This window comes from Capra hircus, chromosome 20 (assembly GCF_001704415.2).
Source record: "Capra hircus breed San Clemente chromosome 20, ASM170441v1, whole genome shotgun sequence".
NCBI classification, from domain to species: Eukaryota; Metazoa; Chordata; class Mammalia; order Artiodactyla; family Bovidae; genus Capra; species Capra hircus.
The window spans coordinates 71,609,490-71,625,248 of NC_030827.1; the positions used below are offsets into that span (position 1 = coordinate 71,609,490).

At 54.7% G+C, this 15,759-nt stretch overlaps 1 protein-coding gene across 1 annotated transcript in view; it reads right to left on the minus strand.

The window, feature by feature from the left end:
• The window catches only part of AHRR (aryl-hydrocarbon receptor repressor), an 83,239-nt gene that overhangs the window by 11,158 nt on the left and 56,322 nt on the right, over window positions 1-15,759 (minus strand). Inside the window, exons 5-7 of the mRNA XM_018065798.1 lie at window positions 10,621-10,710; window positions 3,108-3,237; window positions 2,117-2,253 (exon numbers count right to left, since the gene is read on the minus strand). Of these exons, the coding sequence (XP_017921287.1) occupies window positions 2,117-2,253; window positions 3,108-3,237; window positions 10,621-10,710 (357 nt within the window). The remainder of the gene's footprint in view (window positions 1-2,116; window positions 2,254-3,107; window positions 3,238-10,620; window positions 10,711-15,759) is intronic.

Below are 15,759 nucleotides of genomic sequence, written 5' to 3' on the forward strand. Positions count from 1 at the left end.
GAAATTATGGGGTGAACAAATGCCTGAAAGCCCCCATGTGTGCTGGCCACGAGCTTGGTGTGGAGCGTCCCGGTCATGCTGGGACACCCTACATCCAGCTCTGGGGGAGAAGCCCTGATCTGTGGCACCAGACAGTTTCTTTGGTGTGAAAATTCCCACCATGGCTGACTTAGAGCTAAAAACCCAACATCAACTGCATGTCCTGAGGTTTTGACAAGGGCTCTCGGGGGCAGCCCTGCCCGCTGGGTGTGAGCAGGCTGAACGCAGGCAGGCAACCTGGGGTGAGCCCGGGATCCGAGCTGCCCACCCCCCCATGCTCAGAGCCTCAGTCCCCACTCCAGAGGCCTTCCCTGCGCGCGCGGCAGCCAGCCTTGCGGTGGAATGTGACAAGACGCTCTAAACTGAGCTCCTTTGCTTGTTTCCTCTACTCTGTGCTTCAGACATGGCTTCACTTCAACCTAGGTTTCGACCTCTGCCTCAGGGTTAGGTGAAACCTATCTACATCCTTGTGAAGCAAAAGCCACCTTAGTTTTCCACAAAACTGAAAACCGAGTATGATCAGAACAAAAGGCCTTCTGGACAGCCAGCCGACCGCCTGAATAAAGGAGGAGCGGGGTCGGGGCTGTCACCGCCGCTCCATTCTCATCAGCCTGCCATGGCCCAGCCCTGCCCACCAAGGCCAGACCCCCCGAGGCATCCACACCCCACCGCTTGCTTCGCCAACTGCTCCCATGGACCTTGGAGCCCCGTGCCAGGCCCAGGCCTGGACTCACGCAGCACTGGCCCTGCAGCCTCCCACTCACCAGGATGCTCCCAGGTGCCATCCCCACCCTCCCACTCACCAGGATGCTCCCAGGTGCCATCCCCACCCTCCCACTCACTAGGAGCCCCAGGTGCAATCCCCACCCTCTCACTCACCAGGAGCCCCAAGGTGCCATCCCCACCCTCTCATTCACCAGGAGCCCTGAGGTGCAATCCCCACCCTCTCATTCACCAGGAGCCCTGAGGTGCAATCCGCACCCTCTCTCTCACCAGGATGCTCCCAGGTGCTGTCCTGCACCCTCTCACTCACCAGGATGCTCCCAGGTGCCATCCCCACCCTCCCACTCACCAGGATGCTCCCAGGTGCTGTCCTGCACCCTCTCACTCACCAGGAGCCCTGATGTGCAATCCCCACCCTCTCACTCACCAGGAGCCCCAAGGTGCCATCCCCACCCTCTCATTCACCAGGAGCCCTGAGGTGCAATCCCCACCCTCTCATTCACCAGGAGCCCTGAGGTGCAATCCGCACCCTCTCTCTCACCAGGATGCTCCCAGGTGCTGTCCTGCACCCTCTCACTCACCAGGATGCTCCCAGGTGCCATCCCCACCCTCCCACTCACCAGGATGCTCCCAGGTGCTGTCCTGCACCCTCTCACTCACCAGGAGCCCTGATGTGCAATCCCCACCCTCTCACTCACCAGGAGCCCCAAGGTGCCATCCCCACCCTCTCATTCACCAGGAGCCCTGAGGTGCAATCCCCACCCTCTCATTCACCAGGAGCCCTGAGGTGCAATCCGCACCCTCTCTCTCACCAGGATGCTCCCAGGTGCTGTCCTGCACCCTCTCACTCACCAGGATGCTCCCAGGTGCCATCCCCACCCTCCCACTCACCAGGATGCTCCCAGGTGCTGTCCTGCACCCTCTCACTCACCAGGAGCCCCGAGGTGCCATCCCCACCCTCTCATTCACCAGGAGCCCCGAGGTGCCATCCCCACCCTCTCATTCACCAGGAGCCCCGAGGTGCCATCCCCACCCTCCCACTCACCAGGAGCCCTGAGGTGCCATCCCCACCCTCTCATTCACCAGGAGCCCTGAGGTGCCATCCCCACCCTCTCATTCACCAGGAGCCCTGAGGTGCAATCCCTACCCACTCACTCACCAGGATGCTCCCAGGTGCTGTCCTGCACCCTCTCACTCACCAGGAGCCCCCAGGTGCCACCCTGCACCCTCTCACTCACCAGGAGCCCCCAGGTGCCACCCTGCACCCTCTCACTCACCATGAGCCCCAAGGTGCCACCCTGCACCCTCTCACTCACCAGGAGCCCAGAGGTGCCATCCCCACCCTCTCACTCACCAGGAAGCCCGAGGTGCTGTCCAGCAGGCAGCGCACACGGCAGACGAAGGAGCGCGTCAGGAAGGCCGAGTACTCGGTGGGCGGGTCTGCGCCCCCTTCCTGGGCCCGGAGCAGCCTCCCCAGGACCGCATCCTCTCCTGGGCACAGACGGTGGGGACCAATGAGAAAGCAGAAACACCCTGGTAAGCAAGTTCGTGGTGCCAACAGCAGCTGTTGGCACGTAACGCACAGGCCTCCCTCCCGGAGCACCCGCCCCCTGCCCCTCGTGAGTGTCCGTTAGCTCGGGCTTTTGCTCTGAGCTTGTAAAGCTGGTCGGCGTCTGGCACTGCGTCTTCTCTACCTGTAGGAGGCGACCCACGCTGCCACGTGAAGGCGACCCACGCTGCCATGTGAAGGCGACCCACGCTGCCACGTGAAGGCATGCTGGAAACTCCTGGAGTTCCTGACCGCTGTGGGGGACGTGCGGTAGACCCAGGACCCCGTCTCCCTGCACTGCACCCCAGGGGCAGCCACTCGCCCTGCCCCCCGAGCTCTCATCTGCTCTGCCATCTCAGGGACCTGGCGCCTGCCTGGCATGTCCAATGGGCAGGGGCCGCAGATCTGAGACACCTCGGGGGTCCTGCCCACAGGGGGCAACGTCCCTGAACAGACAGCAACATCTGGGGGACTGTTTCAGGCAAATCTCAGGCAGGCGGAGAGAATTTCCTAGAAGACGTGCATCAGAGGAGGAGTGTGCAAAACTAGAGACAGGGTCCCTGGCTTCTGGGCCTCACGTCCTACAGTGCAGGAGACACGGCGCCCTGGGAGCCGGAGCGCTGCCTGGGGAAGCCTCCTGAGAAGGGGTGGGGGCGCGCGGGAGGAGGTCTCCGAGGAGGAAGGGGCGTCGATGGCACTTCAACGGGAGGAGGGGAAAAGGGGCAACCCTTGCGGAGGCATCCATGCGTCTCAGGAGACTCCGAGTCTGCCTCAGACCAGGGCCTCCAGGACCCACCTGTCTCCGAGAGCAGGGGCTGCCCGCACCCTGCCTGAGGAGGGTCCATGGCCCAGTGCAGCTGCCGGCGGAAGTCCTGGCGGTCATCCACGTGGATGTAGTCGTAAATATTCTGGTGCATCACGTCCGTCTGGAACACGAGACAGTCATTTTAGCCTTACCCCGAGGGAATGTCCACACTGTATTCCAGGGTTAATGACCGCAAAAACATCTCCTCCATCTATCAAAGGCAAGTCACACCCGTGAAGAGAAAGTCTCTCCCCACAGGAGGCAACCAACACTGCCTGGACCCCAGGCATCCAGCCCACGAAGTGCCCCCCAGGCCAGGTGGTGCCTCCAGGGGCAGATCAGGGGCTCAGAGATGAAACTTCATTTGGGATCAAGATTCCCACTGCTCAAAGCTGACTCCAACCGCATCAAGCTGTGTGCTTAGGTCTGGTCACCTTCCAGCCTCTTTGTGACACTCGGATCCAAAGTTAATTAGGGCAGCACACCTGTATGGTGAGACAGGGCCGGGCTGGGGTCCCCAGGCCTGACTGCTGCTCCAGCAAGATGCTGCAAGGACTGGTCCTGGGTCCCCCCACATGCTCAGGCCCTGAGCGCAGAGGCCGCCCCAGTGCCCAGGTCTACGCTGGGACCCCGCAGCCCGGGGCACCAAGGCCCTGCCTCGGGCTTTGAAGGCAGACCTCAGCGAACTCGATTGTTGGCGAAAACATCCAGAGTGTCGACACCACCGAGGCTGGTGCACGTCTTCCCATCTGAACTGAACGGCATCGCTCATTCACCCCTGGGACCCCTGTCCCGCAGAAGCCCCTCGCCCCTTCAGCTGGCCCACTGCTGAGTTTCATTGTTTCTCAACTGGGTCACTGCAAAAACCAGACGGAGGAAGAGTTCCTGAGGATCAAGGCTTCACAAATGAGGTTACCTTCTGAGGAAGTAATAGGCAACCTCACTCAGAGTGGATGGGGGGGGCCACAGGTGAGGGAAGAGCCTCTAAGTGAGGGGGGGCTCCATGTGAGGGGGAACTCAGGTGGGGAGGGGCCTCCAGGTGAGGGAGGCCTCCAGGTGAGGGGGGACTCAGGTGAGGGGGCCTCCAGGTGAGGGGGGAGCCTCCAGGTGAGGGGGTCTCTAGGTGAGGGGGGACTCAGGTGAGGGGGCCTCCAGGTGAGGGGGGAGCCTCCAGGTGAGGGGGCCTCCAGGTGAGGGCACAGCCTCCAGGTGAGGGGGGCCTCCAAGTGAGGGGGCCTCCAGGTGAGGGGGGAGCCTCCAGGTGAGGGGGGAGCCTCCAGGTGAGGGGGCCTCCAGGTGAGGGGGGAGCCTCCAGGTGAGGGGGGAGCCTCCAGGTGAGGGGGCCTCCAGGTGCATGAGAATCAGAAGGCGCTGCAGGTGTCAGCAGGAGGGAAGGCCTGGTGCGTCCCCGTGCCCTGTGAATGGTCCTCATTCCTGCCAGAGCCCTGGGCAACACTGGCCAAGGACCACAGCACTTCTGGCCTCAGCGTCTGCTGCTTTCTGTGAACCCTGTCTCTTAGACTGTGGGGGGAGTGTGCGCACATGATTAGAGTTTAGCCTTTGAGTTAAAATCACACTCATTTTCTACCTTCCTGGGGTTACCTGTTTGACATTCAGGGGCCACAGTTACAGAAGGAGCCTGAGGAGAGATGGTGCCCGCCTGGAGGCTCCCCTCGCCTGGAGGACCCCCCTCACCTGGAGGCTCCCCCTCACCTGGAGGACCCCCCCTCACCTGGAGGCTGCCCCCTCACCTGGAGGACCCCCCTCACCTGGAGGCTCCCCTCGCCTGGAGGCATGCCCCTCACCTGAAGCCATCCCTCACCTGGAGGCTCCCCCCTCACCTGGAGGACCCCCCTCACCTGGAGGCTCCCCCCTCGCCTGGAGGCTCCCCTCGCCTGGAGGACCCTCCTCACGTGGAGGCTCCCCTCACCTGAAGGCTGCCCCCTCACCTGGAGGACCCCCCTCACCTGGAGGCTCCCCCCTCACCTGGAGGCCCCCCCTCACTTGGAGGCTCCCCTTCACCTGGAGGCCCCCTCACCTGGAGGCTCCCCCCTCGCCTGGAGGCTCCCCTCGCCTGGAGGCTCCCCCCTCGCCTGGAGGCTCCCCTCACCTGAAGGCTGCCCCCTCACCTGGAGGACCCCCCTCACCTGGAGGCTCCCCCCTCACCTGGAGGCCCCCCTCACTTGGAGGCTCCCCTTCACCTGGAGGCCCCCTCACCTGGAGGCTCTCGGGTCATAAGGGCATGTCCCATAGTGAAGCTCTCCTCATGCAGTTTTGTGATGCGGGCGAAACGCAGAATGTGAAATGTGCCCACATTATAGTCCCGCAGCTGCCCCACCCAGTCAGGACTGAGAACCCTTCCCTCCGCCCTCCTCGGAGGCAGCCACGGCACAGACCGCGCAGCCCCGGCTGGTTCTGTTCTCAAATGGAGCCCTGTGCCCTCTGCGTCCTCTCACGGTGGTGGCGCGGCCCCTGGTGCCTGCAGCAGGCAGCGCCTCGGCCCCTCGGCCCCTCCGTGGCGCGGCGCTCTGCCGTGAGACACGCCGCCGCTGGCGAGTCCCTCCCTGCCGGCCGGGCCTCTCACCGGCGCGGCTGCTGTGTCTTCCAGGGCGGTTCTGCTCGGCTCGCTCCCCGGACTGGAGCGTGGGCCACGGGCTGGACAGGGCCTCAGCCCCAGCGGAGCACGCCGCCAGGCGCCGGAGTGAGCGTGCGAGCCCAGCCGCCCCAGCCGCGTGCGAGCCCAGGCGCTCCGCGGCTTGGTGAGCCCGCGTCCCGCGTCGCGGTTTCTGTTTGACGTTTAATCGGCGCATCAGGAGGACTAACGAAGCGGAGCGCCTTCCCACAGATTTATCCGTTTTCGGATGAGCGTATGCATGCCACCGCCTGCCTGCCGCTGTCCTCTCGACCCTCCACAGGGCCGCCTGGCCGCCCCGGCACCTCCTGCACCCTCTCGGACGGGCGTCCTGCCTCGGGTGGGCTCCTTGGCAGGCAGCCTCCCCACTCCTGGGCCTGCTGCGCCCCTCACGGGTCTGACACAGCCGGGTCCGTCAGTCTCTCCTCACGGTCAGGCTTTACGGCTTCTGTCCTCTCTGTGTGCTTGTTCCTCAGATACCTCCTGACTCTGTCCTGTCGTCTTCTAGAAACTTCCACCATCTCCCATTGACTCTGCGTGGTGTGAGGTAGGTGTCAAGATTCATTCTTTTCAAGAGGATCCAGTCCCTGAGGCACCATTTACTGACAAGACCAGCGCCTGCCCACCCCTGGCAACATCGGCTTCACTGTGAACCCAAATCTGCTGTGAACCTCCCCTGTCTTTTGAGGCCGTGTGTCCTTCTTTGCACCGACCCCACTGGTCTCAGCCACTGAGCTGGACATGAAGTGTTGTGTCTGGGACTGTATGTCCCAGACATCATCAATGCCCTCCCTCATGGTGCTGGGTTTGCTCAGGTCTCTGCATTTCCAATCAGCTTGCCCAGTTTCCTCCCAGAAAAGCAGCACAGTATTTATTCTCTGTTGCTGTTGTTAAGTCGCTAAGCTGTGCCCGACTCTTAGCGACACTATGGACTGCAGCCCACCAGGCTCCTCTGTCCATGGGATCTCTCAAGCAAGAACACTGGACTGGGTTGCCATTTCCTTCTTCAGGGATCTTCCTGACCAGGGATTGGACCTGTGTCTCCCGGCTTGGCAGGTGGATTCTTTTCCACTGAGCCACCAGGTACGCCAGTTATTCTATAACTTGATCAGTCCCCTTTGTGATAATATTAAGTCCTCCAGTTCACAGCATATCTTTCCATTTTCTTGTAGTTCAGTTGCTAAGCCATGCCCGACTCTTTGCGATCCCATGGACTGTAGCACACCAGGCCTCCCTGTCTTTCCATGATTCTTGGAGCTTGCTCAAACTCATGTCCATTGAGTCGGTGATGCCATTCAACCATCTCATCCTCTGCCGCCCCCTTCTCCTCCTGCCTTCAATCTTTCCCAGCATTAGGGTCTTTTACAATGAGTCAGCTCTTTGCATCTGGTGGCCAAAGTATTGGAGCTTCAGCTTCAGCATCAGTCCTTCCAATGAATATTTGGGACTGATTTCCTTTAGGATTGACTGGTTGGATCTCCTTGCTATCCAAGGGACTCTGAAGAGTCTTCTCCAACACCACAATTAGAAAGCATCAATTATTCAATGCTCTGGATCTTTAAATTTCTTTAAATAATGCTTTGTATTTTCTGAGTGGAAGTACTACGTATGACTTGCTTGACTCATTACTAGGAATTTGGTGTTTTTCCATCCTTCTTTGATGGATGGCATTTTCCCCTCCATGGTTTTGATTAAAGGGAAAAAACTGTGCTGATGTCTGAGCGTCGGCTAGTTCTCGCTGCAAACCAATAAGTAGGCACTGTGATGCACATATTCCCTGGTAAGTTTCAGCAGAACCCTAGGGGCACCCTGCTGACCCGTTTGCCTTCTCCGCACACCCCAGATAATCCACGACAGGGATGCAAAGGGTGGGTCTGCGGCTTAACTGACCCAGGAGGAGGTCGACTTGGAGGGGGACAAGCAGAGCTGGAGGAGGCATCGCAGATCAGGCTGGGTGTTAGGCAGAGAGGTGTTAGGCTAGAGCAGAAGGTGTTAGACAGAGAAGCCTGGGGGATTACTGTGCATGGAGCCACAAAGAGTTGGACACAAATGAACAGCTAACACACACACACTTAAATGCCGACACTTTCTGGGATGAGAAAACCGAGGTCGTGGCGGTCAGCCTGGCTTCCCTTCATCTTTCCTAATGTCTAGGGTTTGATTCCTACAAACGAGGTCAAGAAGAATAAATGGTGAGGGATCTGAGAAGCAGGGGAGAGTGACGTGTCAGCTGTTCACAGAGCACAGAACAAGCCCGCTCTGGTCTGGTCAGAGCATCTCATCTTGGCTCCGAACCACCCTCCGCAGAGTCGAGGATAAAAGCACAGCCATTTTCACAAACAGCTCATTCCAGCAGTGACCATCTTTGCCTTTTGTGCAGAGAGAGCGCATATCCGCTCTCCATGCCTGTGGGCCCTCAACTGCTTCCTGCCACAGGCCCTCACATCCGTCCTGATTCACCTGGGGATGAGACACTCCCACTGCTGACCTCGGAGAGAATGGACAACCTCTTGTAGCAGCAAAGGCAAGGGCAACTAAAACACACATCTAAAGCCCATTTGTTCATCTCAAAGAGCACTGGAACGCAAGACACTGAACCGAGGCACTCAGGTTGCTGCAGGAAACGGCTGGTTCCTGACTTTTTGTAAAGCATTTTGCCCAAGAAACTGACAATAATAGCACAGGGCTGGTCTAATATGCTCATGAAATGTTTTACATAAACTAGAGGCACTGCCTGATTTAATGGCATTTGGAAACAATTTCCTTATAATAAAAGGCAAAACTTTTTTTTTTTTAAACTTCTAACACTTCAGAGGAAATAACCGAGTTCCAAGAAAACAAAAGCTCCAATTAGCAAGTTCAGACCTGGAATCAGGTCTCTACAAGGCACCTGCATTTCCCACAGAAACCCAACCCGGGGGGTGGGACCTTCGAATTACACAGCCAAAAGCAGGTGGTCTAGGTGTCCCGAGAATTTACAGAGCAACTCAGGCAACAGCGATTGGGGCGAAAAAAAAAATTCTCAGGGGCACAGGCGAGCACATCACATTTCTCTAGATCCAGGTGCTGCACACGACGCCAAGGGGCGCGAAGAAGGCTTCATTACTTGGGGCTCGAATCGTCGGGCCCACGGCCTCGCTCCGCCCTGGCGGGCCTGGGAGAGGGGCGCTGCTCGAGAGGGGCCCGGCCCCGTGGCGCGGCCCCTGCGGAGCGACCGCGGAAGGAGGCCTCGCAGGACACAGGACGCCGCAGGTGGAGAGGCGCTGAGCGTGCACCTGGAGCCCCGTCTGGCAGCTCGCGGGGGAGGCCGGCGTCGAAGGGGCGGAGCCGGAAGCCCCCGCAGGCAGCCCCCTAACCTCCGGGCTTCTCTCCCAACCCCCGGCCAGTGGCCGTGGCTTCTGGCCCATCAGGAAGATTTTCGGTATTAACTGCACGTCTTGTCCCCCATCGCCTTCCTCGCTGGGCTCTGACCCGGGTGCTGCGAATGTGTGGCCTGGCCCGCAGAGGTGCCCCGGCTCCGCGGGGTGGTCTCCAGCCGCCAGGCAAGCACGCCAGTGGGTGGGCCCCTTGGTGGACTGTCCACCTCCCAGGGGCCACCGTGGCCTTGCGGGCGAGGGGGTCTCAAATGCGCTCCAGGCCCGGCTCAGCCCCACTGCCCTCCGCCCACGGCGCCTGCGCCTCTCTGGCTCACCCTCTGTCTTGAGGCCCACAGCCCTTCTCTATAGTCAAGTGTTGGAGTCACGGCACGTTCTGCCCCCGGATGAGGCCCTGAGCACACACTGTATTCTGGGTTTTTCCAGGTTCTGTCTTATTCTCTCTCAAATCCACCTGTTTTTATCTTGAATTCCTCAGGGAAGGTGCCAGGGCTGGCAGTTGGTGGCTTCCTGGAGTTTATAACCCTGTGCTGTGAGCTCCCTGCAGAGGGCTGAGGGGGCGGGCAGGTGTTTTCTTTTGCGGGGGGGGGGGGGGCACACTTGTGCCCGGCTTGTCCTCAGACCCCAGCCACCCAAGTTGCAGAGCCAGGAGGTTTCACCAGCGTTTGACTCTGGGCTTGGATTGCTCGTGAGACTTTTCCCTCCCAGAGGCCAAGCCAGGTCCCACTTCCTTTCCTGGGGCTTCTCACTGAGCCACCTCCTTGGACCCGGGGTTGGATGGACTCCATCCCGCTCTGCCCTGAGGTCTGGAATCGTCCAGGCTGTGCTGACCTGGGGCAACATTCCGGGTGAGCCATCTGCACACCAGCAAGAGCAATTCTGGAGCACACTGGATCCTGACTGCACGTCGCATCCGGGGTTTGAGGCACTGAGGTGCAGCTCAGGACAGGCCCCTGCCTGGCCCTGACCAGCCTCTCGCTGCGAGGAGGGTAGAGGTAGGGCTGCAGGTGCAGAAGTCGCTGCTGTGAGACCAGGGACACCCAGGACGCCGGCATGCCTCTCACCGTGACCCTGAGCCCCAGACAAAGCCGGGTGTGCAAAACCTCATCTGACAAAAGGTCGGTGATTTAAAAAAAGAGAAAGTTTGATTTAGAGACGTTTTAAACCTTGAAGTTTGAAAGTTCAAAGTCCTTGGTGGCTCAGACAATAAAGAATCCACCTGCAATGCAGAGACCCGGGTTTGATCCCTGGGTTGGGAAGGAATGGCAATCCACTCCAGTATTCTTGCCTGGAGAATTCCACGGACAGAGCAGTCTGATGGCGACAGTCCACAGGGTCGCAGAGTCAGACATGACTGAGCAGCTAAGCACACACACACCTTGAAGACAGCACATGCCTTCAAGGCAGCGGGACCGAACCGCAGCAGATGGGCCCGGACCACAGGCGGGGCTGAACCGCAGGCGGGGCCGAGCCCCAGCAGACGGGGCGCTGTGCTCACCTGGTGGAAGCCCAGGTAGTCCACGATCGTGGCTGACGCGTAGAAGATCATCCCTTCCGCGCTCACCACCAGAGCGAAGCCGTGGAGGGACTGGAACAAAGAGAACACCGACATCACTCGCATGATCTCACCCCCATGACATCACCCACAGTAAAAACTCCAGGCAGTGGTTCTGTTTGGCTTTTCAACCCTTTCCCCCCTGTGTTGTGGTCTGAATTCATAACCTCCAGAAAGGCCCACTTTTAGTTTTTTTATGACTGTTCACAAAATGTCCTGAGCCAGCAGGTGACAGGAGAACTTGGTCACCGTTTATAAGGCTCATGACTTGGGTTCTTTTTCTAATGATTATCAAATGATGTTGCATAAAATACAAACATCACCACAGTGAGATGAGACACACTGATGCCTGGACCACAACAGGAACGTCTGTGCCACAGGTGGGTTCCCCGTCCTCCTCTATACCACGTTCTGGTGTGATAGGAATTCTTATCATGAAAAAATGTGGAGCTCCATCCAACAAGGGCCATTTCTGTATCTGCTGAAACCATCACGTAGGTTTCCTCTAGTACATTAACGCAGTGAGTCTCACTGACAGATTTTCTGATGGCGAATCACTCTTGCCTATGGAGGGCAAAGCTTATCTGATCATCATTTCTAGTGTGCTCTTGGAACGGACGCATTTCGCTTGGGAAATATTCATCTATATTCAAGGAAACCCACCTACAAGCTTCTCTCTTGATTTTGGTGTTCAAGTGTACCTAATCATCCAACATCCTTTCCCTTTTTTTTCCATTTTCTATACCCACTTATTTATGATGAGGAAAACGTATTCCTAGAACATCTGGTCCCCTCACCTCTAAGATCCTCCAGTCTGGGTGCATTCTGGGGAGATGCTGAGTGGGAAGGGGGTGGATTTCAGTGTCATTATTCACAATGTCTTAATGATTGCTAAATCTGTCACTATAGTGGCAGGCACTGTGTTGGGCTCAGTTTAACATTCCCCTTTTTTTGAGAAGCAGGCCCTCCAGCCCCTCCTGCACAGGCTTCCCAGGGCCATGGCGAGTGAGGGTGCACGAGGGACCACAGGCCCGTGAGCACCTGCTCAGTGCCCACCCCGTCAGCCAGCTGTCTGCCTGCCTGTCTGCCTGGCATCCCCCTCGTCCTGACAAGGAAGACAGCAGCCCAGGCGGCGTGGGTCCTGGTGAGTGCAGGCGCCACGTGTGGAGCGGCTCACTGTTTGTGCCACCCCCTGCAGGCGGGCAGGAGCAGTCTGACTCTCGGGGCCAGGGCAGAGCGGGAGGTTAGGGAGGGTTAGGCAGCTGGCCGCTTTAACATGCAGACATTTAGAGACTTTGCATTAACTTCCATGAAGCTTGCAGCTATCAGCAATACATTGTAATATTCATTTCTCTTAATCCTTGACCATTCTGGGTACTTCTTTCTTTTTTCTAATCTTTGCCAGTTTTATGTGATAAATTATAATGATAATTATAATTTTTATTCTTTGATTTTTAATGAGATCGAAAAACATTTCACACATTCATTGGTAACTTGTATTTCTTTTTTGGTAAAATACCTGTGCATGTTATGTGCTGATTTTTCTATTAGGATTTATAAATATCAATTTCTAGGAGCTTTCAAATTACTGGTATTGAAGATTTCTAGGGACCCAGGATAATGTTGCTGTTCAGTCTCCAAGTCATGTCTGACTCTGCGACTCCATAGACTATAGCCCACCAGGCTCTTCTGTCCTCCACTATCTGCTGGAGCTTGCTCAAATTATGTCAATTGAGTCAGTGATGCCATCCAACCACCTCATCCTCTGTCGTCCCCTTCTCCGCTTGCCCTCAGTCTTTCCCAGCATCAGGGTCTTCTCCAATGAGTTGGCTCTTCCCATCAGGTAGCCAGTATTGGAGCTTCAGCATCAGTCCTTCCATAAAATATTCAGGACTGATTTCCTTTAGAATGGACTGGTTTGATCTCCTTGTAGTCCAAGGGGCTTTCAAGAGTCTTCTCCAGCACTGTAATTTGAAAGCATCAGTTCTTCAGTGCTCAGCCTTCTTTATGGTCCACCTTTTACGTCTGCACACGACTACCACTAGCAAAACCATAGCTTTGATTAGACAGACCCTTCTCGGCAAAGTAGCATCTCTGCTTTTTAATAGGCTGTCTAGGTTTGCCATAGCTTTTCTTCCAAGGAGCAAGTGTCTTTTAATTTCATGGCTGCAATCAAGGTCCACAGTGATTTTGGAGCCCATGAAAAGCAAATCAGTCACCGCTTCCACTTTTCACCTTCTGTTTGCCATGAAGTGATAGGATAATGGCAGCCACCTAATCCAAAGCCTCACACTTCTAAACCCTGATGGAGAACCACAAGGACAGGTAAAACTACACGACTCTGCAGCCCGTCATGAGAGGACACACAGAGGCGATGACCTGCAAGCTACATATAATCAGAACAGGCAGCGTGACGTCTCAGTAAGCTTACGACGACTGCTTCAAAAGAACAAAGTGTGTAATTCCTCCTCAAGAAACTAGAGACAATTAAACACAATGTAAGGAGAAGGATAAAGCACAAGCTGGAATCAAGATTCCAGCATCAACATCAATCACCTCAGACATGCAGATGACACCACCCTTTTGGCAGAAAGTGAAGAGGAGCTAAAGAGCCTCTTGACGAAAGTGAAAGAGGAGAGTGAAAAAGCTGCTTAAAGCTCAACATTCAGAAAACGAAGATCATGGCATCCGGTCCCATCACTTCAGGGCGAATATGGGGAAACAATGGAAACAATGACAAACTTTATTTTCTTGGGCTCCAAAATCACTGCGGATGGTGACTGCAGCCATGAAATTCAAAGACGCTTGCTCCTTGCAAGAAAAGCTATGACCAACCTAGACAGCACATTAAAAAGCAGAGACATCACTCTGCTGACAAAGGTCCATATAGTCAAGGCTATGGTTTTTCCACTAGCCATGTACGGATGTGAGAGTTTGACCGTAAAGAAGGCTGAGCACTGAAAAATTGATACTTTCGAACTGTGGTGCTAGAGAAGACTCTTGAGAGTCCCTTGGACTGAAAGGAGATCCAACCAGTCCATCCTAAAGGAAATCAATCTTGAATATTTATTGGAAGGAATGATGCTGAAACTGAAGCTCCAATACTTTGACCACCTAATGCAAAGAGCCAACTTATTGGAAAAGACCCCGATGCTGGGAAAGATAGAAGGGAGAGGAAAAGGGGACGACAGAGGATGAGAGGGTTGGATGGCATCACCGACTCAATGGACATGAGTTTGAACAAACTCTGGGAGATAGTGATGGACAGGGAAGCCTGGTGTGCTGCAGTCCACGGGGTTGCAAAGAGCTGGACACGACTGAGGACGGAACAAGAAGAAGAAGAAGGAGGGAAAAATTAGAAATAAGAGAAGAAACAGCAAAAACTCTTAAACTAGTTAAATAATAAAGATTGTTACAAAGTGGAAAATTGCTTCTTTAAAGGGATTAATAAACTTGATAAGCTCCTAGAAGATTTATCAAGAAAAATACGACTGACACAAGGAATTTTAAAGAATACATCATTACACACCCTACAGACGTTAAAAATACAGTGACGAAATATTAAAAGTGATACTCAAAAAATTACATAATTTACCAGAATTAACCCATTAGAGATGGAAACCCTGAAGCACAATTTCTGTAGAAGAAACAAAGTTATCGAGGCACGAACCCAGGATAATGCGCCTGACCCAGATGCTTTAAAAGTCTTTAAAAATAAGATAATGACAATGCCCCCTAAACTGTCTCAGAAATAGAAAGTGAAGAAGATTTCTAATTCTTAAGAACTATAACATGGACAGTTAATTCTGATACGGAAATTCAATAAAAATAAAATCACAGACTTTTACTATTGATGCCAAATATGCTAAATAAAGTATTAGCAAACAGATTTCAATTTCACATTATGAAAAGAATACATCATGATCAAATAATTTATTCTAGGAATGCAAGCTTGGCTCAATATTGGGAAATTCATTGATATAATACACCAAGCTTATTGATCCCTGGGTCAGGAAGATCCTCCGGAGAAGGGCATAACCTTCTCCCATTCCAGTATTCTAGCCTGAAAAATCCCATGGGCAGAGAAGCCTGGATGGCTACAGTCCATCTGACTCCAAAGTCAGACATGACTGAGCAACTAACCAGACAAGCAAGTTTATAGATCTAAGGAGAAAAATCTATAACTTTTGCCGTCTTCATAGATGGCAAAAAAGCTTTCAACAAAATTCAACACTCATTTCTGATTAAAAAACACTCGAGAAAATAGGAATTATGAATACCTTTTAGCATGAAAATGTGTGTGGACGTGTGTGTGTGTCCATGTTATTCCTAAGATAGCAACTTAATTAATGGGGAAAATGTTGGGTGTTTCCAGGAGGATCAGGAAGCCAGGCAAGGACGCCCTGACATCCCTCTCCAGGGGTGTGTGAACCACAGCACCCCTCCAGTCCACCTTACACTGTGGCCAAACCTGTCCATCTACGTACGTGCACCACAAGAGCAAGGCTAGACAGCTCCCAGAGAGACAACATACCCGTGAAGGCTGAAACGCCATCTGCCACGTACAGAGAAGGTTTGCTGATGCCTGTCCTAGAGCTTCTGGGGTGCTAACTGTCGCAACTAGAAGGGAGCTCAGTGGGAGGTTCAGCACTGAGAAGGTAGGAGGATCACTGCCTGCAGAGGACTCCTTCGTTTATTTGGAAAACCCTGGAGAATCAGTGATGAAGCAACCCAGATGGAAGAATTCAGCAAACAGGAAGGATATAAAATTAAATATATAGTCAATAGCTGTTACATACTAGAATAACGACCATATTAGAGGACATTCTGATGGATAAAATCCTCTTTAGAAGACCCAATACTTGCAAACTCAATCAGAAAAACACAAAATTGATGTGAAGAAAATGTTAAAACATCTCAGGAGACACCAAATTATATGTGAACAATAGAAAGACATCCTTTGGTCTTGGACAGGGTGACTCACCATCATAAAGATGAATTTATCAATGGAGTGCAACGTCCGGCCCAAAAGGAAATCGTGTGTTCTGCCCAGCCTGACATCACACAAGATTCCCAAGGAAC